Source organism: Erythrolamprus reginae, chromosome 1 (genome assembly GCF_031021105.1).
Source record: "Erythrolamprus reginae isolate rEryReg1 chromosome 1, rEryReg1.hap1, whole genome shotgun sequence".
NCBI lineage: Eukaryota > Metazoa > Chordata > Lepidosauria > Squamata > Dipsadidae > Erythrolamprus > Erythrolamprus reginae.
This window is the reverse complement of record NC_091950.1, coordinates 337,845,470-337,872,031: the sequence shown is the minus strand read 5'-3', so window position 1 is coordinate 337,872,031 and position 26,562 is coordinate 337,845,470. Positions and strand designations below refer to the sequence as shown.

The 26,562-nt window shown below is 36.1% G+C and overlaps 1 protein-coding gene across 1 annotated transcript in view; it reads right to left on the bottom strand.

The window, feature by feature from the left end:
* The window catches only part of RYR2 (ryanodine receptor 2), a 279,326-nt gene that overhangs the window by 146,279 nt on the left and 106,485 nt on the right, over positions 1-26,562 (bottom strand). Inside the window, exons 12-30 of the mRNA XM_070734013.1 lie at positions 25,626-25,782; positions 21,899-22,063; positions 19,982-20,103; positions 18,988-19,171; positions 17,844-17,979; positions 15,541-15,636; positions 12,713-12,831; positions 12,424-12,557; positions 11,963-12,204; positions 11,460-11,652; positions 10,455-10,671; positions 9,564-9,668; positions 8,933-9,036; positions 7,989-8,072; positions 7,011-7,170; positions 5,564-5,711; positions 4,082-4,290; positions 2,687-2,861; positions 369-577 (exon numbers count right to left, since the gene is read on the bottom strand). Coding sequence (XP_070590114.1) covers positions 369-577; positions 2,687-2,861; positions 4,082-4,290; positions 5,564-5,711; positions 7,011-7,170; positions 7,989-8,072; positions 8,933-9,036; positions 9,564-9,668; positions 10,455-10,671; positions 11,460-11,652; positions 11,963-12,204; positions 12,424-12,557; positions 12,713-12,831; positions 15,541-15,636; positions 17,844-17,979; positions 18,988-19,171; positions 19,982-20,103; positions 21,899-22,063; positions 25,626-25,782 — 2,959 coding nt within the window. The remainder of the gene's footprint in view (positions 1-368; positions 578-2,686; positions 2,862-4,081; positions 4,291-5,563; positions 5,712-7,010; positions 7,171-7,988; positions 8,073-8,932; positions 9,037-9,563; positions 9,669-10,454; positions 10,672-11,459; positions 11,653-11,962; positions 12,205-12,423; positions 12,558-12,712; positions 12,832-15,540; positions 15,637-17,843; positions 17,980-18,987; positions 19,172-19,981; positions 20,104-21,898; positions 22,064-25,625; positions 25,783-26,562) is intronic.

The following is a 26,562-nucleotide window of genomic DNA, read 5'->3' as shown; positions in this document are numbered from 1 at the left end:
CTTCCCCTATGTCACTCAGGAACATTAAAAAGAATAGGACCCAGAACAGACCCTTGTGGCGCACCGCTTGTAACCAGTCTCTGCTCAAAATACTCGCCAGTAACAATAACCCTCTGATATCTACGCTTCCACCAGCTGCAAATCCACTGAACTATCCAGGGATTAAGTCCAAACTTCATTATTTTATCTATCAGCTCTTTATTTGGAACTGTATCAAAGGCTTTGCTGAAGTCCAGATAGGCAATAATAATAAAATAATAATAATGAATCATTCCATACTTCTTTGACAGGCTTGCTACACTCTACATACTATATTAATTGCTATCACTTACTATGTTCAGCTTCCAAAATAAATTAAAGATTCAAACCTCAATATGTTCATGATTTGCTGGTACTGGAAGAAACTGAGGTAATCTTTTGCTCAGCCATATAGTAATGTCACGATTTGTATTCACGGCAAAAGGTTCATAGCCTTCTTGTAAGCCACAAATAGTGAAATATTTCAAAGTGCTAACATCTTTGCCAAAGTTCATTCTGCCCACCTGTGACAATCCCAGGCTACAGGCAGGTATAAAGCCTGCAAAAAAGGCATACATGATTTGTAAATGATAAATATTAACAACTGTTCTCATGCTTTTCCCCAGACAACTCCAATCAAGTATTTAAAACTCACAATATATACCATCTATATAAATAAGAAAGTATGCAGTTTGTTATGGTTCTATTAAGAGTACAGAGGATAAAATAAGCAGAAGAAGGAAACAATATTGTTAAGAGTCCACTACCAATTATTTAACCAAAATTTCCAAACAGCTAGAGCCATTCAGTACTGAAATCAATTGGTGAGCTCTTCATGAGTTCAGACTGGCTTGGACAAACATCTATTATTAGATATTATTTAATTTGGATTCCTGCAATGAGCAGGCATTCAACTTTGATGGTTTAAATCAGTGATGATGAACCTTTTCAGGCCCGAGTACCAAAAAGGTCATACGGAAAAGCCGAACTTAGAAACACAGAAGATTGACGACAGAAAAAGACCTCATGGTCCATCTAGTCTGCCCTTATAATACTTTGGGGGTATTAATCTGCTTCTATTTGACCCACACCCCATTTCATAATCTGGACTATTTTGTGGTTAGTAGAAACATAGAAGATTGAGGGCAGAAAAAGACCTCATGGTCCATCTAGTCTGCCCTTATACTATTTCCTGTATTTTATCTTAGGATGGATATATGTTTATTCCAGGCATGTTTAAATTCAGTTACTGTGGATTTACCAACCACGTCTGCTGGAAGTTTGCTCCAAGCATCTACTACTCTTTTGGTAAAATAATATTTTCTCACAATACTTCTGATCTTTCCCCCAACTAACCTCAGATTATGCTCCCTTGTTCTTGTGTTCATTTTCCTATTACAAACACTTTTCTCCTGAACCTTATTTAACCCTTTAACCTCCGGGTTGTAGCACACATGCATACCCGACAATCAGGTGGCCAATGCACATGCACAGGCTGGTGCACATAAAGGGACTGCACTTCAGAAAAGCCAAGCTTCTTCATTCTGGCATGCATATGCACCTGATAATCAGCTGGTCGGCGTGCATGCACACACCAGTTTTCAACACTGCTGCGCACATGAAGGACAGCTAATCGTCGCATGTGCATGCATACCAGAAACCCAAAAGGCAAACATACATGCTGGGTGATATGGTTTCACATGCCATTTTGGGCACACATGTCATGGGTTCACCATAACGGGTTTAAATGGTCCTTTCTAATTATGTTTCTTTAATCAACACTTAGAAATATAGAAGCAGCTTTACTACAGTCATTCATTCTCTAACTGCGCAAGTAATTCTTCAGTAGCCCAGGATATTACAAATTTGTCCAGAAACTAGACCTTATCTATAGGATAAAATGTAATAGATTTATCTGTTGCCCTGGGCAGATTTACTATGGAAAAAAGAGGTCAGTTGCCTACTCTGAATTAATACAATTAAATCAGATATAGAGAATGTCTGATAGGTCAAGGACCGTAATTCATCCTCTTGACCTTCTTGACAGTACATTGTTGATATGTTATGACATACTTAGTTGTGTGGTATACTTTCTTTTCTGGACAAATGCAAGGTGAAAGTAGTTAATGATTGGAACTACTGGAGGTCTCAAGACAAACTGCATTTGTATACAGTGGTACCTCAACATACGAGTTTAATTCGTTCCAGACCCGAGCTCGTAAGTCGATCAACTCGCATCTCGAACGAATGCCTTTAGACTTTGTTTTTCGCGGCGAGATAACCAGAAGCAAGGATTCTTGTGCCACCTAGCGGAAGCTCGGCTCATATCCCGAATTTGAGCTCGGGGGTCAAACAGAAATTTCGCTCGCGTCGTGGCTTGTAACTTGGAATACTCGCATGTGGAGCAGCTCGTATCTAGAGGTACTACTGTACTTAAAAACTAGCACTCATTGTTGCACCAAAATCCAGCCACTTTCCTATTGAATTCCAATGTCATAACCCAGAATGCTAATGGCTCACACATAGAATTCTAGAGGTAAATCTTGTCTCTGAGCTATAACCTTTGGCTGAAATTCATTAGTGGCTCCTTTTAAAAACTTTTCTAAGACAGCAAGGAGAAACTTGCCGAAGCAGCCAGAAAGCATCACAAATTTGCTCAAGAACTTACCATCACCAACCTCAAAATCTTTAAATGCAAGTTCAGAGCCTGAGTCATCAAGAAGGATTTCACCATTTAGTGTAAACATCATGGTGTGCTCATTCAGATCCACCATGCATCCCACAATATCTGCGGTCAGCCAAGTACGCCCAAAATGCTCATTTCCCTGATGCCATCGCTGGGCCTAGATAATAAAAGATTCCATGCAACATAAACTATTATTTTTATTATTTTAGCATTGTTTAAAAATGTTTAGCTCTATAAGTAAATATCAATTGTAACCTTACAATTAGTTATATAAAAATAGTTTTTAAAACATGTCAATTGTGCCACAAGTTTCTAGGGAAAAATCAATTGTAACCTTACAATTAGTTATATAAAAATTGTTTTTAAAACACGTCAACTGTGCCACAAGTTTCTAGAGAATCGGCAGCATTCAATATTTTTGGGAAATAATGTATAACAAATTATACATTAGTCTCAATAATCTTAGTTATTCCTTTTAAAAAGAAAAAGGAGATCACTCTCTTCCCAAGCTATATGGACAATTGTGGTAGTTGACTACTGTATGGCCAGGGGCTTCAATTAGATCATCTGTAAGGTGCCATCCAACCTTTACATTCACCATATTGCAGATCCCACTTGCCATAAGGACATATCTCATAACATAGCTTTTGTTATGTTTTAAAACACAAATTACAATCCACTTGCAATTCAACAAACAATATTTTTCCTATCTGAAAGATCGATTTGTAATAAATGACAGAGAAGTTCAGAAAACTTACTAAAATATACTATTAGACTTGACAACAAATATGTTTATCTCCCACTAATTAAGTTTTATATATAATCTATTGGAGGCAATACAGGTACTGTAGTCTTCAATTTACTACCACAACTGAGTCCAAAATTTATGTTGCTAAGTCAGAACTTTGTCAAGTGAATTTTGCCCCATTTTACCACTTTTCTTGCCACTTTTTGCTAAAGGAATCACTGCAGTTGTTAAATAAGTAACCTGGCTATTAAGTGAATCTGGTTTTCCCATTGACTTTACTTGTCAGAAGGTTGCAAAAGGTGATCACATTACCCTGGAACACTGCAACCATCCTTCTCAAGCATCTGAATGTAAATCACATGACCATGGGGATGCTGCAATTGTCATAAGCATGAAAAATGGTTACAAGTCACCTTTTTCAGTGCTGTTGTAATTTCTACTAAGCAATGGCTACTAACCAAACTATTCAAAGTCAACAACTATCTGTAACTCAGATGTAGATCTGTATCTAACCCTCTAAGTCTCAATTCAATTCTTTGATTGATAGGTCCTGAAGTTCTATGGAAAAACCAAGAGAGACACAGCAAGGCCATTTTTTTTTTTTGCCCTGTCTCAAAAAATGAACATACCTTGAAACCATCAAATACAAATGCTTGATCATCTGAGCCAAGCTCTTGCTCTGGCTGACAACCTGGCCTGGCCCAGCCAATTCTCATATCTCCAGAAGTTATTGCTTCAAATTCAAAGTACCACTTGCCAGTTTTTACAGCGTATGTTTTTTCTGTTCGGAATATTCTGAACCTTTCTATCATGCCATCAAGCACATCAGGCCTTGCAGCTGCAAAAGTTCAAAATTTAAGGATATATATTTATATATATATTATATAAAATTAAATCACATTATCTAACTTTTTAACAGTTAGCTATAGTTATGATACTAATAAAGGAAAGTATTTGTAGCTCAGGGTTGAAATGAGGGAGTTTTAGTGTCCTCTAAGCTTGCTTCTTTTCTTGCATTACCCAAACTAAGCAACCTCATCAGTGCTGATTTGAAAAGATTTGGAAAAGTTAGGATCCCTTTTATCAGACTGTCAGTCTAAAGGAAAGGCAAGAAAACATATTTTATTTTCTCAACAATTTTTCAAGACTTGACAAAGTTTCAAATAGAAAAGGAGAACCTTTTTACAAACTATTTAATTCCACTGTTTGCAAAAGAGGAGAAAAGATTTAAATAATGGACAAAAGAACTGCACTTACTACCATCTTTTGAAATGGATTGAAACCTTAGCAGATTTAACATTATTTTCTTAGTAGCTACTCACCAATACTATCCAAGTATGTTAGAATTAGACAAACTTTCTTTTGTTGATAAACATCCACTCTAGATTATACCAATGTTAATTACTTTCCAAGGAAGGGGACTTCAAAAGAAATGCTCAAGGAACTGAACTGAAGGAACAGCTTGCCTTCAGAGGTTGTGGGTGCTTCTTCATTGGAGGTTTTTAAGAAGAGATTGGTCAGCCACTTGTCTCAAATTGTATAGGTTTCCTGCTTCAGCAGGAGTTGGACTAGAACAGTGTTTCCCAACCTTGGCAACTTGAAGATATCTGGACTTCAACTTCCAGAATTCCCCAGCCAGCATTCGCTGGCTGGGGAATTCTGGGAGTTGAAGTCCAAATATCTTCAAGTTGCCAAGGTTGGGAAACACGGGACTAGAAGACTTCCAAGATCATTTCCAGCTCTATTCTAATTGATTGATTGATTGATTGATTGATTGATTGAACTATTTTAACAGTGCATTTGGATGGAGGGGGTTTCCTTTGAACATAAAGTTAGGTGAGTATCTGTATGCTGTATTTTTTAATTTATTTCCCATGAGTTTTTTGGTAAGTTTTATTATAATTGTTATTCTGCTTGGTATTATTTCAACTTTGTTAATGTTCTGTTTGATTCAAAAAATTCAAATAATTAGAAATATAAAAATAAATATGAATTTATTTTGGAAAGTTAAAGTAAAATTAAAAATGGGACATTCTTACTTTTCTTGAATTAATAGCACATACAATGATATATATATATTTAAAAAACCTGCTTCAGTATAATTTCAGTACCATGGTCTTGATCTGGAGCTTCAAGGTTATATCCATAATTGATGAGAGTACGAACTGCTTCTCGGAGGCTATCTTTGTTTGATTTCTTTGTGCGATCATCTAGAAGTGTATAGGGGACAAGGCGAGGATTTCGACGGTTCTTTACATCCTAATGCAATATAAAAATTATGAAAGATAATTGAAGGAGAGAGCCGGGGTGGCGCAGCAGGTAGAGTGCTGTACTGCAGGCCACTGAAGCTGACTGTAGATCTGAAGGTCAGCGGTTCAAATCTCATCACCGACTCAAGGTTTACTCAGCCTTCCATCCTTCCGAGGTGGGTAAAATGAGGACCCGGATTGTGGGGGCAATAGTCTAGCTCTGTTTAAAAAGTGCTATTGCTAATATGTTGTAAGCCGCCCTGAGTCTAAGGAGAAGGGCGGCATAAAAATTGAATGAACGAACGAACGAACGAACAAAGAAACAAACAAAGAAACAAAGAAACAAACAAACAAACAAACAAACAAACAAACAAAGGACTTTAACACCCAGTTTTTCTAATACTGTAAATACCGGAGATTTGCACCAACCTGGAAGGAAGAATCATGTAGGCCATTCAACACATTTAGAAACAAATAAAAATGGTGTTTATCAAATATTCCTTTTAGGGCAATTGGCCAATACTTTAAATAAAAACTCGATTTAAAACTAACTCAGCAGGTGTGAATGCTGGATAAAATTCTACAAGATGTTTAGCTATTTGTATGTGTGTTCATGCACAACTATGTGTGAACCCAACTATTTAACTTTTTATAGAATGGTAATAACTATTAACTAGTAGAATAACCCACAACACACTCACCAGGGCACTGTGGGGTACTTTAATAGGTAATAAATGGAACCGTTAGTGAGTTTACTTCAGTTATGTCAGTAAGCTTAATATAATGCACAATGACCTGGTTATTTATTAATTTATTCGATTTTTATGCTGCCCTTCTCCTTAAGACTCAGGGTGGCTTACAACACGTTAGCAATAGCACTTTTTAACAGAGCCAGCATATTTCCCCCACAATCCGGGTCCTCATTTTACCCACCTCGGAAGGATGGAAGGCTGAGTCAACCTTGAGCCGGCGATGAGATCTGAATCGCTGACCTACAGATCTACAGTCAGCTTTAGTGGCCTGCAGTAAAGCTCTCTACCTACTGCGCTACCCTAGCTCTTTATTCTGTGCAGTATCAATTTTTGCTTGATATCAGAAACATTATTGTGATGACACAATAGATTAGGAGAGCTTGTTTTCCCCAATTTGTCCGTTTCTCCATTTTTTAAAAGTTGAGTTCTGAAAATGTATCAATTAACTTGAAGTAAAAAATAAATAAAACTCCAAAACATTTTATCTATTTCACCCTTATCAGACATTGGTTACCATAATATGATTACTATAAAGTTTCTAGTATGTCTGGACTTACCTGCTGAATTCCATATGTCCATCCCTGCCTTATACGATCTCTTGCCCATACATTGTGAGCATTCTCTGCGAGTTTATCAACCATGGATTCCTGAGATGGAGTCAACTTGATACAACTTAGATCCATAGGAGCAGGTTTATATCCGCTTGATAACAGATAACTGTTTTTTTTTTTAAAAAGTAAAACCTTTAATGAATTCTTATGAATTTTTATGAATATAAAAACTTAAACCTTGATAATTGCATTGTTTTGGCATTAAATGTTATTAGATTCAGATCATTTATTTCCTTTTACTGGAATTAGTAATAATTACAATAATTTAGGAATCAAAATCCAAATTTCAAAATGTATAGATCTTAGAAATGAAACACATCAACTTCCTGACTCTTTCCTAACTAATGTACTGTCAGCGCCCCAAATAGCATCTGAAAAATAAATCAGATTCCAGTCCAAATCTCTCATCCAAGGTTTGATTTATTAACAGAGCCATGTTGGTTACACTGTTGCCATCCCGATACTAACTTCCTTCCAGTGCCCCACCCAGGTTAAGATTCATCCCTCGTCCCCACACCTACAAGTTCATCACGAGGATCAGTCCGTTTGCAGGAATTCCATCAACCCCCTCCTTACATCCGCTGGTGCGGAACAAGGGATGACCTTGGACTACAAGAAAGGAATTTGTTGTGGCTAATAATTTCCCCTCTCATGCAACTACCCCACCCAGTAACTATGATACCATTACACTGTGGCAAATCTCTAAGTCCAAATGACGGCTTCAGCTTGACATGTACCACATTACATCACTTATTCTTAATTTCTGTCTATTTCCAGATGGAATTCTTATTACACAAATATTTTGTCTCATACTTAGAATAATGTGGAGGTTCAGATATCTTCAATTTTTATATTAATAGATTGGTACAGGAGATAGAGTAAACATATTTGTATTCTCATCCCTTAATAGTCTGAGTTACTTACTTTTTGGGAAGTTTTAGCTTCTTCACCTTTTCTTCAGCATGCTCATCAGTAATTCCAACATGACAACCTAATGCCATCAATGTTCTAAAAGAAAAAAAAATTATATTTAAAGTAATTAAAATCAAGCAAAATATGCTAACTGAATGGTAAGGCTATAGTTACTTGAGCAATTTTATAATTATGTGATTATAACTACTATATTTACAATTGTAATTATTATAGTTACATGATGGGAAGAGTTTTGTCTTTTCTTATTTTGCTCATATTTTTGAAAACAATCAATAATAATAATAATAATAATAATAATAATAATAATTTATTAGATTTGTAGGTCGCCCCTCTCCGAAGACTCAGGGCGGCTCACAACAATAATAAAAAACAATATTATAGCGAAACAAATCTAATATTAAAAAGAAGCATATTATTAGCCATGACTTCAGAGTTATGATATCTTTTTGTATATTTTAATATTCAAATTTACATAAACCATTAATCACTTATTTACAAATTGTTTTGCTACTCATATTTACACAATATGCTTTTTTCTTTTCCATTTCCATAATATAAGATTACTGAGAAATATTTTAAAAGTAACAACAGGAGTGCTTTCTAATTCTCATTAAAAATGAAGGTTGAGTACATAATATTGTATGAGTAATCAATATATATCAAAGGAAATTACTTGTAAATATGCAGATTTATATTGATTGACACAAGCCAGAAAATTAATGAGTACCTTGCTAATCCTGTATAGTTTAAACCAAATTTCATAACCCATTGAGAATTCATACACTCATATACATTTACTCACAGAAATATAAACATATAAGCATATGCACCATATGCACCAAACATATAAGCATATGCACACAAATTCCTTGTGTGTCCAATCACACTTGGCCAATAAAGAATTATATTCTATTCTAAACATATGTCTGACTTACTTTAATGTTTCCAGTGACATCTGAAGATTATAATTCCGTTCTTGTTCAGGCAGTTTAGCAAACCCTACCAAACAGGGATGCTGCCGCTTGTTGTCATCTCTAATCTGTAAAATAGAATTTCAGTTTATCTTATAATTGTAGTTTAAAAGGATCAATTCTACTGACAAGAAGTAGAATTGCCATGCAAAAAACCCCAAGTCCATCTTTCTGGTAATATTCCATACAAAAACATATTCGTGCATTGATTTTTCCACTCTTATTTAAGTGTGCAATTTTTAGCTCTTGGATTTTAGTTCTCCCTGATTGTTCCTCTCTGCCTGTAGCCAATGTAACTATTTCAGGTCAGTCTGCAGAGAATTGGAGGCAAGATGGAGATCACAATACAGTTGGTATAACAGAAGTTCCATCTGCTTTTTATGTGTTGCACATAAATACAGATTAAGCTTCAATTGCCCTGTCAAGAGCAGTCTGGGTAATTTTTTAAAGTATATTTATTACATGATGCAAAACTTATTAGAAAACCAAAACAGTCATTTAATATGATTTGGCAGTAAAAAGACTTCTAAATTATATACACATGCATATAGGAATTAATTAATTAGTAAAATGCTAATTTTAGGAAAGTACATACCGGTCCATACTGCCATCCAAGTTCAATTTTATTCATCACCCAAAGTTCATGGATATTTTCAGCTAGTTTTTCTCTAATTCTTTCCAGATGTGGAGGTAATACAATCTAAAAATAGAAGAGTGAATCTGTTAAAAAATGAAATGGAAAACAATACAATTAAGAAGAAATCAAATCAATGAAATAACTATCCCAGTCATTTTTTGGACTTATTTTTTACTGGTTAAAATTTTTATTGCAAAAAAGAAATTTTAATTTTGGTGGACTTGACGTGGCTTGGTGGACTCATGGCTTGGTGGACTTGATGGGACTTGGTGGACTGGTGGCTTGGTGGACTTCATGGGACTTGGTGGACTGGTGGCTTGGTGGACTGGTGGCTTGGTGGATTGGTGGACTGATAGCTTGGTGGACTTGACGTGGCTTGACGTGGCTTGGTGGACCTGTGGCTTGGTGGACTTGACGTGGCTTGGTAGACTTGTGGCTTGGTGGACTTGACGTGGCTTGGTGGACTCATGGCTTGGTGAACGTGGCTTGGTGGACTTGTGGCTTGGTGAACTTGTGGCTCTCTGGACTTGACGTGGCTTGGTGGACTTGATGTGGTTTAGTGGACTTTAATTTTCAAACTCAGCAAAAAAACATGTGCTTGCTATTAAAATAACAATGCTTGCTATTAATATCTGATAAATGTCTGCAAAGTGGACTTCTGATTACCATCTCAAATGGTATGCTGGAGAGAGGTGGCATATAAATCCAACAAACAAAAAACAAACAAATGATATTGATATAACAATACTTCTAGCAGTCACATGGTGCTTGCCATCCAACTATTCCTAGTTTTAACATAATATAAATTAAATCTAGTGCATGTTTAAAGTCAATGTACATTTTGCATACCTGACTGGTATCTACAGGTACTGGAGTGAATGCTGCTTGTGACAAAGAGATATTTGGTCCCAAGAGATCCCTTGAGCAATTGCAATCTTGTTTATATTCCCTGCTGGGTTCCACTTTTAACTTTTCTTTGGGCAGAATAGCTTCAAAACATGGAGCATATCCTAGAGGGGGAAGGAATTTAAATTCCCCATGGCGGCCTCCAAGCAAAAATCGTACTCTGTAAGATAAGCACAATGTGACAGACTCTATATTAAATAAAATATTTCTTGCAAAGTTCTATTTACAGATACTGAATTTCACCAGCTTTTATAATATCTTAGGTTCTTTTGTGCTGTTAGTTTCCTAAATTGTCTGCAATTAACTTACTTTCGTGCTCACCTTGATAGAATTTATCTTTAGCTATGGTTTACTTTGTTATTCTCATATGCCATGTAATTTGGAATAATGCTAATAAAATTGTATGCATATTTACTTGTAATTGAATTTAACTATGTTCAATAGGTCCTTAGTCCTTAAAATAACAAGTAAAATTATTTAAATAATTAACTTAACTTTGGATTAAATTAGAATTGATAACAGACAATACTTTCAATATCAACACCAAATTGTTAAAACAGTTGCAATAGTATAACAGCAAATAAGTTGATGGTGATGATGATGATGATGATGGAGAAGGAGGAGGAGGAGGAGAAGAAAAAGAAGAAGAAGAAGAAGAAGAAGAAGAAGAAGAAGAAGAAGAAGAAGAAGAAAAGAAAATAGTAGTTACATATCTCCTGATTCTTCTTCTGCCTAACTTCCTCCTTTATATTTTTCCTAGCAGAGAAACCATAACAATTAAAAAAAACAATATCCCTTCAAATTTAATCATTCTCAGATTAATATAGTCCTTATCAACTTAAAGTTACTTACACTCTCTACATCTGCTTTAAAAAAAAGTTACAATGTCAACAGTTACTGATCTAGATTAGACCTTGGCAAAGAAAATAATTGGATGTGGATACGAACTTTATCCCTGCTGAAAAGCTGACAACTGGAAAGAAAAGTCCATCTGTGTTGAAATTTTCAAACATTCCCTGCACTGGTTGCCCATTTATTCGGAATGAAATGCTTGGAGCACTCAGGTCAAGGCAACAGCTGATGACATCATCAGTCTTGAGTAGGTGATGATTAGGAGAATTGACTGATCTTGCTACACAACCTATAATTAGGAATGAATATTATTAGAGAAAAATTGAAGATCCTGATAGACAAGCTACTTCCAAAGATCTCATAAGCACGTTGAGAAACACAAAACTTCATAATTGGATAGGCTAACTCAGTATCAATTCTTCTAACCTCAGTGCCTCAGTTTCATATAGGAGTCTTTCTCTATTGCTCCATATGCAAGACCAGAATCTGGGACATTCTACTTGTGATACAGTTGTTTCAAACCTTGTACTGTATATCTATTATCCTATATAACACTTTTATTTAAAACCAATCTTTAGGCTTTAAAAAATTAGTCTTACCTGACCATAGATGAAGTCCATCAAAACCATAGGAATATAAGTCATCACCAACACCATTGCCACCCCATTCTTCTCCACCCACTGGATATGGTGAATAGCCTTCTGTTGATGCCCAACCTACACGAAGGTGAGTAGCTTCTGCTGTTGTAAATGGCTCCATATAATCAACCATTAATTCATAATACCATTTCCTGTACTGAGCAGAACCCTCGCTGATTCCAAGGAAAATATTTGGTCGCATGCTAAATACAAACAAAACAGAACATTTTAAAAAATAGTTTTTTTAAAAAAATCACCAAATGTATTTAAAAAAAAGCAAATTATCAATTTTTTAACTCTTAGCTGTTCTATATGAAGCAAGTTCTAATAAGAATGTTATTATAGAGGGGTTGGCATACATATGCTCATTTATAAATAAATATACAAGAGCACTAAAATTAATATTCTATTTCATTTTTTACCTGCTCACATGATTGACAAGGCGAGTTTGAAGAAGAAGGTCTCTCCCTGGCAGAAGATTATCACAGATCAAATGTTGATTGGATCGCACAGCTACTCCATGACATACACACAATGAACAAAGAACATCTAATACCTTGGGGAAAAGTGATGATAGAGGTGGTTATGGAAGTTTTAAATAGCTATAAAAAAATTAAAAATGCTTTATTGTTATCTTAAATAAATTTTATGTTCTACTTATAAAACTGTAATCACATAGACTATTCAAATAAATGCATGTTTTTTGTGTACCTTATGGTTTCTGCCATGTTTGTCCAAAAGACAAATAATTGATTTAATATGCCCTTCTTTAATAATATTCAATGCTTCTGGGCTTTCCACCAACACACAGTGTAATACTTCAAGAATTCCTAAAAGTAAAGAAAAAATAAAAATAAAGAAAAGTCTCATTTTAGTATATATCTCTTTATATTTCAAAAACATACAAGAACAGTCATAATAATCATTCCTGGATCATAATAATCCCTTTCTTCTATAATTATTGTTAAGACTCAAGAGCAAAGAATACTTTAAATAAAACATTAATGACAATATATTATTATTATTATTATTATTATTATTATTATTATTATTATTATTATTAATTAGATTTGTATGCCGCCCCTCTCCAGAGACTCGGAACAGCTCACAACAACAAAACAGTACAAATCCAATGGTTAAAACGATTTAAAACCCTTAATATAAAAAACAATCATACGTCACATACAAACTATAGGTAAAGTGGAAACAGCCTAGGGGAATCAATTTCCCCATGCCTGGCGACAGAGGTGGGTTTTATGGAGTTTGGAAAAGGCAAGGAGGGTGGGAGTAATCCTAATCTCCAGGGGGAGTTGATTCCAGAGTGTCGGGGCCGCCAGAGAGAAGGCTCTTCCCCTGGGTCCCGGCAGACAACATTGTTTTGTTGACGGGACCCGGAGAAGGCCAACTCTGTGGGACCTAACCGGTCATTGGGATTCGTGTGGCAGAGGGCGGTCCCGGAGATATTCTGGTCCAATGCCATGAAGGGCTTTATAGGTCATAACCAACACTTTGAATTATGACCGGAAACTGATCGGCAACCAATGCAGACTGCAGAGTGTTGGTGTAACATGGGCATACCTGGGGAAGCCCATGATTACTCTAGCAGCTGCATTTTGCACGATCTGAAGTTTCCGAACACTCTTCAAAGGTAGCCCCGTGTAGAGAGCATTACAGTAGTCGAACCTCGAGGTGATGAGGGCATGAGTGACTGTGAGCAGTGACTTCTGGTCCAGGTAGGGCCGCAACTGGTGCATCAGGCGAATCTGGGCAAACTGTTGCTTTCATATTGAATTAACTAGCATTCCTAAGAACATGCTTACTATGCTAATCTTCATAAGCATCGTTATTTGAGAATCACATAAAAGATTAGGCAATTAACATGGGATACTTTCATGTGTAATGTTAAACTTGGAATGAGAATTCATATCTCCTCAATTTCAATCAGCTCTCAACTTCTGCTACAGCTTCTCCACTGTTGCTTTGTTTTAAAATAAATTTAAATAAATCAAATGTTTGATTTGAAATAAATGAAATATTTTACGAACTGTCAAGAAGATTCTGAAGGTTGTCATGGACTAATTGAATTTTTTTATTTTGTTTTTGTCCAGGAGTTATTAAATACAGTACTTGTTCATTAGTATTCCAAGAAAAATATCCAATTTATGGATAAGAACATTTCAAACTGTATCACCCAAATGGAATGGATTTATGTGAGGAGGAGGAGAACCACTGTAACACGGTGCCTTTTAGCCCCAACTCTCTTAGTCGTCCCAGAAGGATACCATGGTCAATAGTATCGAAAGTAGCTAAGAGGTCAAATAGTACCAAGATTGAGGAGTGACCCCCCACCTTGGGCTCGCCAGAGATCATCCATCAGTGCGACCAAAGCAGTTTCTATGCTGTAGCCAGGCCTGAAAGGGTCAAGTTAGTCTGTTTCATCCAATAACTGTAGGAGCTGGAGTGCAACCACTTTCTCAACAATCTTCCCTACAAAGGGTAAGTTGGAGACAGGATGAAAGTTCTTTAATTCAGCTGGGTCCAGACAGAGAATTGTTCTTGAGAAGGGGTCACACAACCGCTTCCTTTAACGGTTGTGGAAAGGGTCCCTCTCTCAAGGATGCATTAATTAACACCTTGAGCCAGCCTCATATCACACACACACACACACACACCGCTGTCCGAAACCAGCCAGGAGAGACATGGGTCCAATAGACAAGTGGAGGAACTCATCGCTCCTACTACCTTGTCCACTTCCTCAGGAGTCATAGGTTCAAATTCGTCCCACACAATGGGACTAAGGCCCTCCCCCCCCCCGGTCATCTCAGTGGAAATTGCCCAGGGCTCCTCCGTTCCCTCTATATTAAGGAGGGAACGAGTCACCCTAAAAAGGGTAACTGGGCACAAATCAGCAGATGCAATAAGTGCAGAAAAATGTAAGCATTTTGCTGTCTGTATTTCCACTAAATAAGTCTTAATAAAGGTTCTCAGAAGTGTTCAATCACATTCTGAGTTACTGATCTTCCACTGTTGCTCTAGACGTCATCTCCTGGAGCTCCTCAGTAAACCAGGGAGCTCTCCTGGATCCACTGCCATGAAGAAGTTGCAATGGCGCAATCCAGATGCCGCCCTATTCCAAGCAGCCACTAGAGACTCAGCTGGCTTGTGGACAAGGGAGTCAGGTATCTCCCCAAGCTCTGGGGATTTTAATACTCTGACGACGTTAGTAGAGGACTAATGAAAGCTTAGTTAATTTTAGTAGTTTTTAATAAATTTTAAAACGTTCCAGAGATCGCAATGACTGTTGCCTCTTCATATACATATAATATAATATATAATATATAATATATTATATAATATAATATATAATATTATTATAATTATATAATATATAATATATATAATATTGTGTGTGTGTGTGTGTGTGTGTGTGTATCACATGTTTTTGCTGAATATTTAAAATTAAGGGAGACTAGGATAGCGCTATTTCGGCCGTCTTCTGGCCTCATCAGCTAGTATAATAATAATATCAAGAAACATACCAGAAGATGCCTCCAATCTCTCCAGTCTACTAATGAGCCAATCAAGAGATCCAGAGAACTGAGCACAATTTTTACGATTCCCTCTAATCAAAGCCGCTAGGAATGAATAAAGAGATTAAACTTTAATGTAGAAATCCTCACATTCACTGGCTGTAAATCATAATATATTTTGACCCCAAATTGGAGCTTACTAAACTTGCGTAAGTTGTAATTAAGATTAGAAAAGTACTAATTATATTTGGACTGTTATAAATGATAACAATATTGATACATGCTTAACAGTTAGCTATGTAATCCAGATATCATGATAAAGTTGCTAATATCCAAAATAGGGTATTCCTCAACTTACGAAAATTCATTTAGTGAACATTCAAAGTTACAATTACACTGAAAAAAGTGACTTATGGCTGTTTTTCAGACTTACAACTGTTGAATCATTCCCATGGTCATCTGATCAAAATTCAGATGCTTTGCAACTGATGGCTGCAATGTCCCGGAGTCATGTGCTCACTTTTTATGACCTTCTGGCAAGCAAAGTCAATTGGGAAGCCACATTTCCTTAACAACTATGTTACTAACTTAACAGCTGCAGTGAGTCACTTAACAATTGTGGCAAGAAAAATTGTAAAATGTGGCAAAACTCACTCAACAACTGTCTTGCTTGGCAATGTAAACCTTAGGCTCAATTATGGTAGTAATTTAAGGACTACCTGTACCTAAGCTAAATATCGAATTACAGCACATATTTTGTTAGAATACAGAGATATTTGAAAACTTTACTCATTATAATATTCTTCAGCTAAACTGGCCAGAAATTTGTCATAAATAAATTAAACTCAAGGTTATGTTACATTATGCTACCCTACCCTACCCTATGCTATAGTATGATATTATGTAATGGAATTAAATTAAATTAAGATCAGAAAGTGTTAAATAGGATTAAAGAATTTACCACACAGGGGTTTTTTTTAAATCAGCAGGCATATCCATATTTAATTTAGTTCACATGAAAGAAAAAACAATTTTATATTTTGTATCTACCACTTAATACAAATACAGTGATCTCTCGGTTAGCGCGGGGGTTACGTTCCAAGACCTCCCGTGCTAACCGATTTCCGCGTTATACTGGATGCGGAAGTAAAAACCACCATCTGCGCATGTGCGCCATTTTTTTCATGGCCGCACATGCGCAGATGGTGGAGTTTGCGTGTGGGCGGCGGGGAAGACCAAGGGAAAGTTCCTTCAGCCGCCCAACAGCTGATCTGCTCCGCAACGCGGAAGCAGCGAGGAGCCGAAGATGGGGTAAAGGCAAAGGGGAAACCCCATCTTCGGCTCCTCGCTGCTGCCGCGCTGCGGAGCAGATCAGGTGTTGGGCAGCTGAAGGAACCTTCCCTTGGTCTTCCCGCCGCCCAGGCAAAGGGGAATCCCCAAGATCGCTTGCCGCTTGCCGCTTTGCAGCTTGGAGCCTTGCTTCGCCTCCTTCGCTGCAATAGGCAAGCGGCAAGCGATCTTGAGAAAGAGAGAGAAAGGAGGGTGACTTGCCAGTCCACGCCCCCCTGGATGAACAGCCTCGCATGGCCCCAGCGCCGGGCTCCGCTGTTGCCTCCGCCCCCATTCGGCTCTGCAGCTGAGAGGCCTTCCCGGCAGAGCCCTCCCCAACAGCTCCCGCCGCCAGCGCAAAAAAGAAAAGAAAAAAAAATCCCCAAAAGAGGCAGGCACAAAGCGGGGGCACAAGGGGAGCTGCCCGGCAGAGGTTGCTTTTTTTCTTCTCGTGGGCAAGTGGAGGGGGGGAGAGAGAAGGGAGGAAGAGAGTGTGAGAGAGGAAGAAAGAGAGAGAGAAATGATAGAAAAAAGGGGAGAAAAAAGAGAAATGAGAAAATGATTGAAGCATAGTGACAGGAAAGAAAGAGAAAGAGACAGAGAAGTGACTCTTGGTGATGACGTATGACGTCATCGGGTGGGAAAAACCGTGGTATAGCAAAAAAACCGTGGAGTATTTTTTAATTAATATTTTTTGAAAAACCGCGTTGCAGCGTTTCGCGCTAATCGAGACCGTGCTAATCGAGGGATCACTGTACAACTGTACATCAATATATACAGTAAGTGCACTGCAGTTTTAGTACAGTATAAATTGCAGTCTAAAAAAATCCTCTGATGTCCAAGGGTGCACTCGGACATCTGAAGATCTTTATCATACACAATAAAATATTTTCTGATAAATCATAAAAGTTTAACATCCAAGGGTTTTTATCACATATATTTGTGTGTCTTTAGATGTTACTAATCTCAGTTACTTGTCTTACCTAATAATTCATATAGCGAATTTAGAATAGATTTCCAGGTTTCTCCTGCTTCCTTTCCAGCTACATCAGCAAAATGAGCTGCACTGCTGTACACATGTAAGCGATCAATACATTCAAGCACTAAATTGATCATACCCTATAACAAAAAGGTAGTTATTCTCAACCATTTTTTTATTTTTCCCATAAAATGAATGCACATAACATCTCTGCATTTTTATTTACCTACACACATACATACAACACACAGTATAAAAAATCTCTGAGCTTTTTTTATATGTGGCATTGTATACACTTGCACTTAGGTAATATGTAGGTAATGTAGGAACTGAGCTTTGGGGAAAAGAAAGTCCCAAGAAGCAGGAAATGACACAGGTAAATATTGACCTATAAGCAGAACAGTCCCATCTTCATATATTTAGGAAGAAGTAAGTCATGCTGCATTAAAACAAAATCCATCTTTAAAACTGCAATTCTTGATATTGTTTAGCTAGCTTCTTAGAAACACTCTGTTTCTATATTAATTCCATTTCCATATGGTGACTCAGACTCATTGAGTCATATGCTTTATAAACCTAATATAAACTTCTAATATTCTGCATTTACAATCTTTTGAAAATATGCATGTTATACAGACAGTTCATTTATCTTCCCATGTTTTCCTGGAGCATTATGATGGAATCAGACCGAAAACGTGATTTAGCACTGCATGTGTGAGGTTTCACTTCTTCTATTTGCAGGTATACATGAAAAACACTGGAAAGACTCACTTCCTTGTTGAATACGAAAAGAACAAAGTGTTTAGCTTAAAAGATGGGATACTAAAATAATATCAATCATGTGGTTTACAATATTGACTTGCATGGTTTCAACAAATCATAATGTAAATTAACTCAATTTCCAACCTAGACATGATAAGACATTCTAATGATAGTTTGAGCTTGTTTGTAACTTGTACTTATAGCTTATTTACTGATCTACAGATAACATATAAGGGAAAGAATTACAGACTTATTAAATCTTCAGAAGATAAAGATGCTTTTTATTCTGACAAGTTTTGTCTCAATTGGAACAAAAATCTGAATTTAAAAATCCTACAGATTTTACTGCAAATTTAAAACAGTTTTAACTTTTTCCAGACTGTTACCTCTTCTTGGAAGAGATTTTGTCGATTCTTCAGAGCTCTTAATCGGTTCTGTTTGTCTTCATGTTCTAAGTGTTCATCTGGTGGGTGGAAGTAACCAATCAAGTCCTGAAGGCTAAGGCTGACTGATTCAATGGGTAAATCAACTATGGAAGACTTTGCTTTCTTGCTGAGAGCATCAAGGCCCCTAAGATTAATATAAAAGTTCAGTAATTACACATATTTTCTTGTGATTCTTAACACTATTATTACAATATCCCAATTTAACCAGGTAATTAACAAATCCATGTCTCGGTTTTAGTAGAGAACAAACACTAAGTATGGTTTGTTGAATTGTGTGATTGTTTTTAATAAGGGTTTTTAAATGTGCTCTGTTTTTTTTTAATATTGGATTTGTAGATTGTACTGTTTGTTGGAACCCGCTCCGAGTATTGGAGAGGGGCAGCATACAAATCAAATCCAACCCAACCCAATCCAACAGAACAGAACGAATGAATGAATGGGGTATATAAAGATCAACCTATCCAATTCTGATCTACAGCTCTGGAAATAAACCAAGCAGTTTACTCAGGAGATAACATAGTATAATGTAATGTCCAGATTGTGATTCAAAGAACTGGAGCAGCAGTCTTCCATGTGAAAATAGTTGTACTCCCCTCCCCCCAAAATATCACAATGCAGGCAAACTAAAAAGTTGTGAGGAAAGAATTATATTAAAGTAACATAAAACTGATATAGTGATCTTCTAGACAATTCTTTTAAAATTTAGCATATGTTTATTTTGGGGGGACAGCAAAGTACTTTACATAAAGTACTTTACATAATTTGGTATGGCTGACATAGTACTGTTCAAATATCTCATGTTCAAGTAAAACAAATCTGAAATAGAGTTTAGTGAAGATTCATGCACTCTTCCGCTAAATAATCTTCTTAAACTGTTGGCTTCAGAATGTTAAATATGACAGAAAGAGGAAGTGAGAAAGTAGTATACATATACCTTATGAACCTATTGAAAAGGAAGACAGTACTGCGGATTACTCGTGCTGTACGTGATTCTTCATGCTGAGATCTGGATAATGTCAATCCATCATCCATATGGCCCTCATGATGCATGATAGCCTGCAACAAAAAACCCAATGGAGAAAATCACGCTAATGTTTGATGAATCTTTTGTTCATCTTAATACTATTTCTCTGGATGTTTCAATCCAGGTCTGTCAATCATTTATCAATGATTTATAGCAATGATTTCCATCATAATTCTAAGTCTTAAAGCTTACTCATCCATTGTTTTGTTTGAGATTTACAAACATTGTTACCTCACTACAGAAAATAATGGACAAACTCCATATGTTGCCAATACTGTATAGGCAAATCCCTATATAACTATGAATTCATTGTCCAGCCAAATAATCCAGTCTTGGTAAATTCAAAACAGTTCTGACACATTCCCATATGTCAATTAAATCAAACAAAGAAGGAGTATACAGCTGAAAATCCAGAATGAATTATGACCTATTTGGAATGTCAATTTATAGCTAAACAATAGCAACCTCTTCACAATTTGTGATTAAAACCTTTATTCCAGATAATGAGGTTTGCTTCACAAAACCACTATGTGACCAGTTGTAATTTGATTACTACCTATAATACATAGTCTATGTTTCTTGAATTAAAGTCCATTGGTTTTTTTGTTTTAATCATCCGGGTGTTTTGTTTACCTACACAAATCCAGGCAATATTGTATATTCAATGAAGTTTTTCCTATTAATGCATATCTGTTGAATCCAAACTAAGGTCCTAGTTGACATTGTGTACCTTCTGACCTTCCTGGTTTTTTTGTTTTTGTTTTATAGGAGGATACATGTTAGAATGCTATTTTGAAAACAATGGCATTAATCAAGTAGAAACTGCAAAGTATTCGGTGGAAATCACTACAGAGTATTTGAGCCAAGCTCGGAACAATGTGTTCTTATTGCCAAGATTGTTAATCATGCAAATATTTACAGGAAATTAGAGATATTTGTGGATTTCAAATGTGGTGTCACTGATTAACTTTCTATTTATTTCACCAAAAATACACTTTTGCATATATATATATATTTCATTTAGCTTAACAGATTTTTGCCATAATTGCAATTATTTTCAGTAGTTTTGGAAATATCCTGTTTTCCTCATGTGTTAGGCAAGTTACTCTTACTTTTTATAAAACAAGTAAAACATAATGCTAAGAAAAATGAAATTCCTTTAGTCATTATTTTGCGGAACTCTAGTAAAAAGTCTTCATATAATCAAAAAATGTTTATAAGTATAGATATTTTTCCTTAATTATTGCCCTAGTTAGAGCCCAAAGTTATGACAGCACTGACAAAGTAACTTTATGACCTGTCCTCATATCTATGCCACCACAGAATTCCTGCAGTCATCTTATCACCATTTCAATGCTATTCAACCAACCTCCAAAAAAACAGAATCAATGGGGAAGCTGGCAATAAAATCACATCATGATCACATGATGTCGTGCTTACAGTAACAACTGTAGTAGAAGAGAGGTCATAAGACTATCATATGTTCTCACTGTTAGAAAATATATCCTTATTTCTGGGTTGAATCTCTCCTTGATCAGTTTCCATTCATTTTTCCTTATCTGGCCTTTGAATGCTTTGAAAAATAGGTTATCCCCCCACTCTTTGACAGCCCCTCAAATATTTGAATACTGCTATCATGTCACCCCTGATCCTTCGCTTCACTAGACTAACCTAACCATGCCCAGTTCCTGCAACCATTGTTCATATGTTTTACCCTCCAGGCCCCTAATCATCTTTGTTGCTCTTCTCTGCATTCTTTCTAGAATTTCAACATTTAGCATTAATTTCCTTGTCACATCAAAGTTATATTTAATATAATAACCTTACCTTGCGCTGCACGGATCCCATTCTTACAGACTTTGCATCCACTGATTGGTAGGTAAGCCACAAACCTGTGTCTACGTGCTGTATAAAGCAGACTGAGTCTCCATACTTTATTTCTGGGGTTCCCATGCCATCCACTTCTTTTCTTATCCCTACATCTAATTTCTCCTACAAAGAAAAAGAAGCCAGTTGTCGTCTCCAAAACCATTTTGAAAAATGAAACTTTTTACCCCAACAAAAAATTCTAAGCACAGTTAATGTTATGATAATGCTTAGTCTATTTTCCAGATGCAAGTAATCTTTAAAGAAAAAGCAACTACTCTAACCCTCTGGAACCAACTCCCCCGTGAGATCAGAATTGCCCCCACCCTCCTTGCCTTTTGCAAACTTCTTAAAACTCACCTCTGCTGTCAGGCATGGGAGAATTGAGACATTTCCCCCTGGCTTATATAGTTTTATATATGGTATGCTTGCGTTGAATGGTTTTAAATTAATGGGTTTTTAGATACTTTTTAAATATTAGATTTGTTTATTATATACTGTTTTATTATTGTTGTGACCCGGCGCCGAGTCTATGGAGAGGGGTGGCATACAAATCAAATCAAATCAAATCAAATCAAATCAAATCAAATCAAATAAATAAATAAATAAATAAATAAATAAATAAAATCAACAATGTTCTTTTCCACTTAAAGTGTTTTTTGCAGGGAATGGCTCATGTCCACATTTTTTAATCATTTAGTTTTGGCAACATTTTCCTAATAAACTAATAAGATTGCTATTCCATCAAAAAGCTAGCACATATTATACTTTAAGCTTATTTTATCCATTCTCAGAACTTTTAAAATATGCAAATATAGGATGCAAATCTGAAATGAAGCAGCATACAGCTTTATATTAAAGCTGATTCCTTTTAGTTTAGCCTACTAAAAAACAGGCCTGGGACATAAACATAAAAATGAATAATATTTAAAAATGCAATTTCTGTGTTGAAGAGTAATAGCCATTTGATTTGATGGATTGGTATAAGATTATAGTCTGAAGTTATGCATCTTTTCCCCAAAGCTTCTGGTAACTTTGATTAATAACAAGCATTTTTTCAGTCTGAACAAGCCAAGCATTTATCTGAACCCAATGTTAAACTGTACATCAGTGGTCCCAATCTTTGTGGGCATGAGGGGGAGGATATGGGGGAACTAGACCACGAAAGTGGTAGGCCAGCACATGCATTCACCCACAGCTTGACTGCAAGTTGAATTGCACATGCATGCACACAGCCCACCAATCACATCAGTCAAGCTGCATGTGCACACATCTGTGCACCAGCCCATGCCCCAGTTGCCAATAGGACACGGCCCGGTAGTGGGCCGTGGCCTAGGGATGGGGCTCCCTGCTGCACATAATAAAACAGGTGGATAATCAAACATGGATGAATGGGAGGGAGGGAGGGAGGGAGGGAGGGAGGGAGGAAGGAAGGAAGGAAGGAAGGAAGGAAGGAAGGAAGGAAGGAAGGAAGGAAGGAAGGAAGGAAGGAAGGAAGGAAGGAAATTTTTATTGTAGTCAGATTATTCTTGGCAAACCAATAGATCAAATGACTATAAATATTTCCATTCCTTTTATAGGATTTTCACCAACCCTATTTAAAGAAAATATGGAATTTTGAAGGTCTTTTTATATGTGGTATTGATTGCTAAATTCATATTTTTTACAGTCAAGTTTGGAGTGGTTAATATTAAGTTTGAATGTGTTGCTTGCTCTTTTGTTGTTGCTGTTGAAGCTGAAGTAGTCATTGACAGGCAGGACGTTGCAGCATATGATCTTGTGGGCAATACTTAAATCGTGTTTTAGGCATCGTAGTTCTAAGCTTTCTAGACTCAGGATTGTTATTCTATTTTTGTAGGGTATTCTGTTTCGAGTGTTTTAAGGGCATTGAGGACTCCTGCCTCTTTAACCTGATTGTGTGCTAGACAGCATATCTTCCTCTCATCCCCAAGGTCATCCATTACACTTATAAACTTCTCACTGAGTTGTATCTCCTAACCTAAGGTTGGCACAATTCTTTCCCATTCTCAATTTCAATTATCTCATAAATTTCTGCATGTTTGGGGGAAGCTGTTTCTTCTACTGATGTTTGCCCTTCATTTATGTTCAGGTTATAAAACAAAGAAAATAAATGCTATCTTTGAGCAGTATCTCCATTGCCATGTAACAGGAGTTTAACCTTTATTCTCTTTTGCATGCTTTTTGCCTCCGTATAAGGCAAAGGTGTAAACACTATAAAGCACTGCTTCCTCTCACCAACCTCTCAGGCTATCCAGAAGGAATCATGTTTGATGCATCAAGTACTGCCTAAAGAGCCAAGAGGCATATTCTTTCTTCATCTACATCATGGGAAAAGTTCATAAACTAGGACAATCAATCCTGTTTTTATCTTACGCGTAGGCCTGAATACTAAAATGCAAGGGATCAAAGAAATGCATTACTTCTAAAAATGCCTTTAGATAAAACTGGTCGCCTTCTCCTTGGTAAAGAAAGACTTGACATTGAATGAAAATTGTCTAATATAATTGAATCAAGAGATGATCTCTTAAGGACAGATTCTACCACTGACTCTTTTAAGTGGGAGGCATTACCTACCTCAAGACACACTAATGTGCTGCTATGCATACTACTTCTTTCTGTGTGTGGCTTTCCAATTGCCTCAATAAAGCTACTAATTTAAAATTATTGTATCTGCTTAGAAATGAACAACTTAAGAGTTTTGTAGTCTTGTCTTACTATTTGTCAACAAAAAAAGTAAAATAGATATGATATAAATGGTTAAAGGGGAAAAAAGCAACGTGTTAAGGAAAAAGCACTTCAACAAAGTGGTTGAATTCATAAATCACACAGAACAATTATGTGCTTTGGTTTGCTTTAGGTAGTATGTGGTATGAGTCAAACCGTACAAGTTTATTAAATAAATAAGCAATTTAGTGCAATAGGACAAACAAGGCAGTAAGTGAGAATCTGAAGATTTATTTTTACCAATTCAGGGAAAATCAAAGCAAAATAAAACAAAGAGCAGTAGAAAATGCTACGTTCAAAAACAACAACAACTATACAATTGCCAATATAAGATGCAGTTCAGTTATCTCTAGCACTTTTTTTTTGCATTAGGAAATGTCCAAGTCAGGAGTCAAAGTCTAACCTTCCAAAGAGTTGAAAGCTATAAACTCTGAGAAGTAAACCATTCCCATTCTTAGCCTTAAAACACTTGCTGCCAAGTTTCAACAACAGGAGGTATTAAAGGGCACAAGTTGATAGGTTGCGCAAGGCTACCCACCTTGTGTTAAGGGAATCTGGTTATGAGAAGTGGCTATTATTATTATTATTATTATTATTATTATTATTATTATTATTATTATTATTATTTAGATTTGTATGCTGTCCTCCAAAAACTCGGGGCAGCTTACAGAATATTGGTTCATTTTGAGCAATCATACCTTGGCTTACAAAATGCTTAGCAATACTGCCCCAAGTCTCTATTTACTGTTCATTGATATACCTGAGCCAGATACTGTTCATGTTTTGTATTCCATTCCTTATTCATTTGTTAATATATTACATTTTTTATTTTTATTTGGACTGGGGTAATGCCTAAAGATATCTAATGAAATAATGAAATTAAATTAGAAAATTAAATTAAATTAAATTAAAGGGAGAAATTACTTCTATTACAAGTATTTACCTTGGAAGATCGAAAACAAAATGCTGTAGATTTCACATCAGCTTTTTCTTTGTCTGTCAGAAGAAGACTCTTGTCATCCATGAGATTTAAATATTTCCCTGTTGTTATGTGTCTTAATCTGAATGGCTGTCCCCATCTAATGTGACTTCCACTCCATCTAATAAAAAATAAAATTAGCATTCATAAACAAGGTAAAATATAAAGTATTCAATGAAAATATGAAACATGAACATTCAATTTTATTTCTATAATTAATGATATGCTGAAATCAATTTTCAGTGATATCTCAACTATAAGACATTTAAAGGAGACATCAAACAAGACCTCAACTTATTAACTAAGAACACTTGTCAATTTCAGTGGAAAGCCAATCTATTTGTTCTGATGGACTAGGTCCACCAAATTATAGATGAGCTATGCATGTGGGCCATCAGAAAACAAACAGATCTACAGCCACAAAATCAACAGAAAGAAATGTAAAGTCCACGTAGGAGATACTTTGGTGGATTCTATTTCATTTATATTTAAATGGCATATTTGTAATATTGCAATAACTTGAGTTCATAACAAGTGACATAACATTTTCCCAGATGTTCATCATATAATCTACTGCTCCAGTGTTTTTATAACAAAAAAGACAAACAATAGGGTCAGTTAAGCACATTCCCAAATACAACCAACAGAAGGCTGCAAAATGCTGAGTTCTGTTTACAATATCATATACTGTATTATAAATATTCATTCTTTACATAATGCACATCAAATTGACCTACATGCATTGACAGAAGAATCCTCTCTCAGCAACTGAATAAATTTGATTGCTTTTAGAATTGTGTATTTATGTATGGGTGAAGAAGACAGAGGTATGCTAATGATTAATCATTTTAATTATTTTAACTAAATGTTTAACTTTTCAATAAAACAAAACAATACAGGT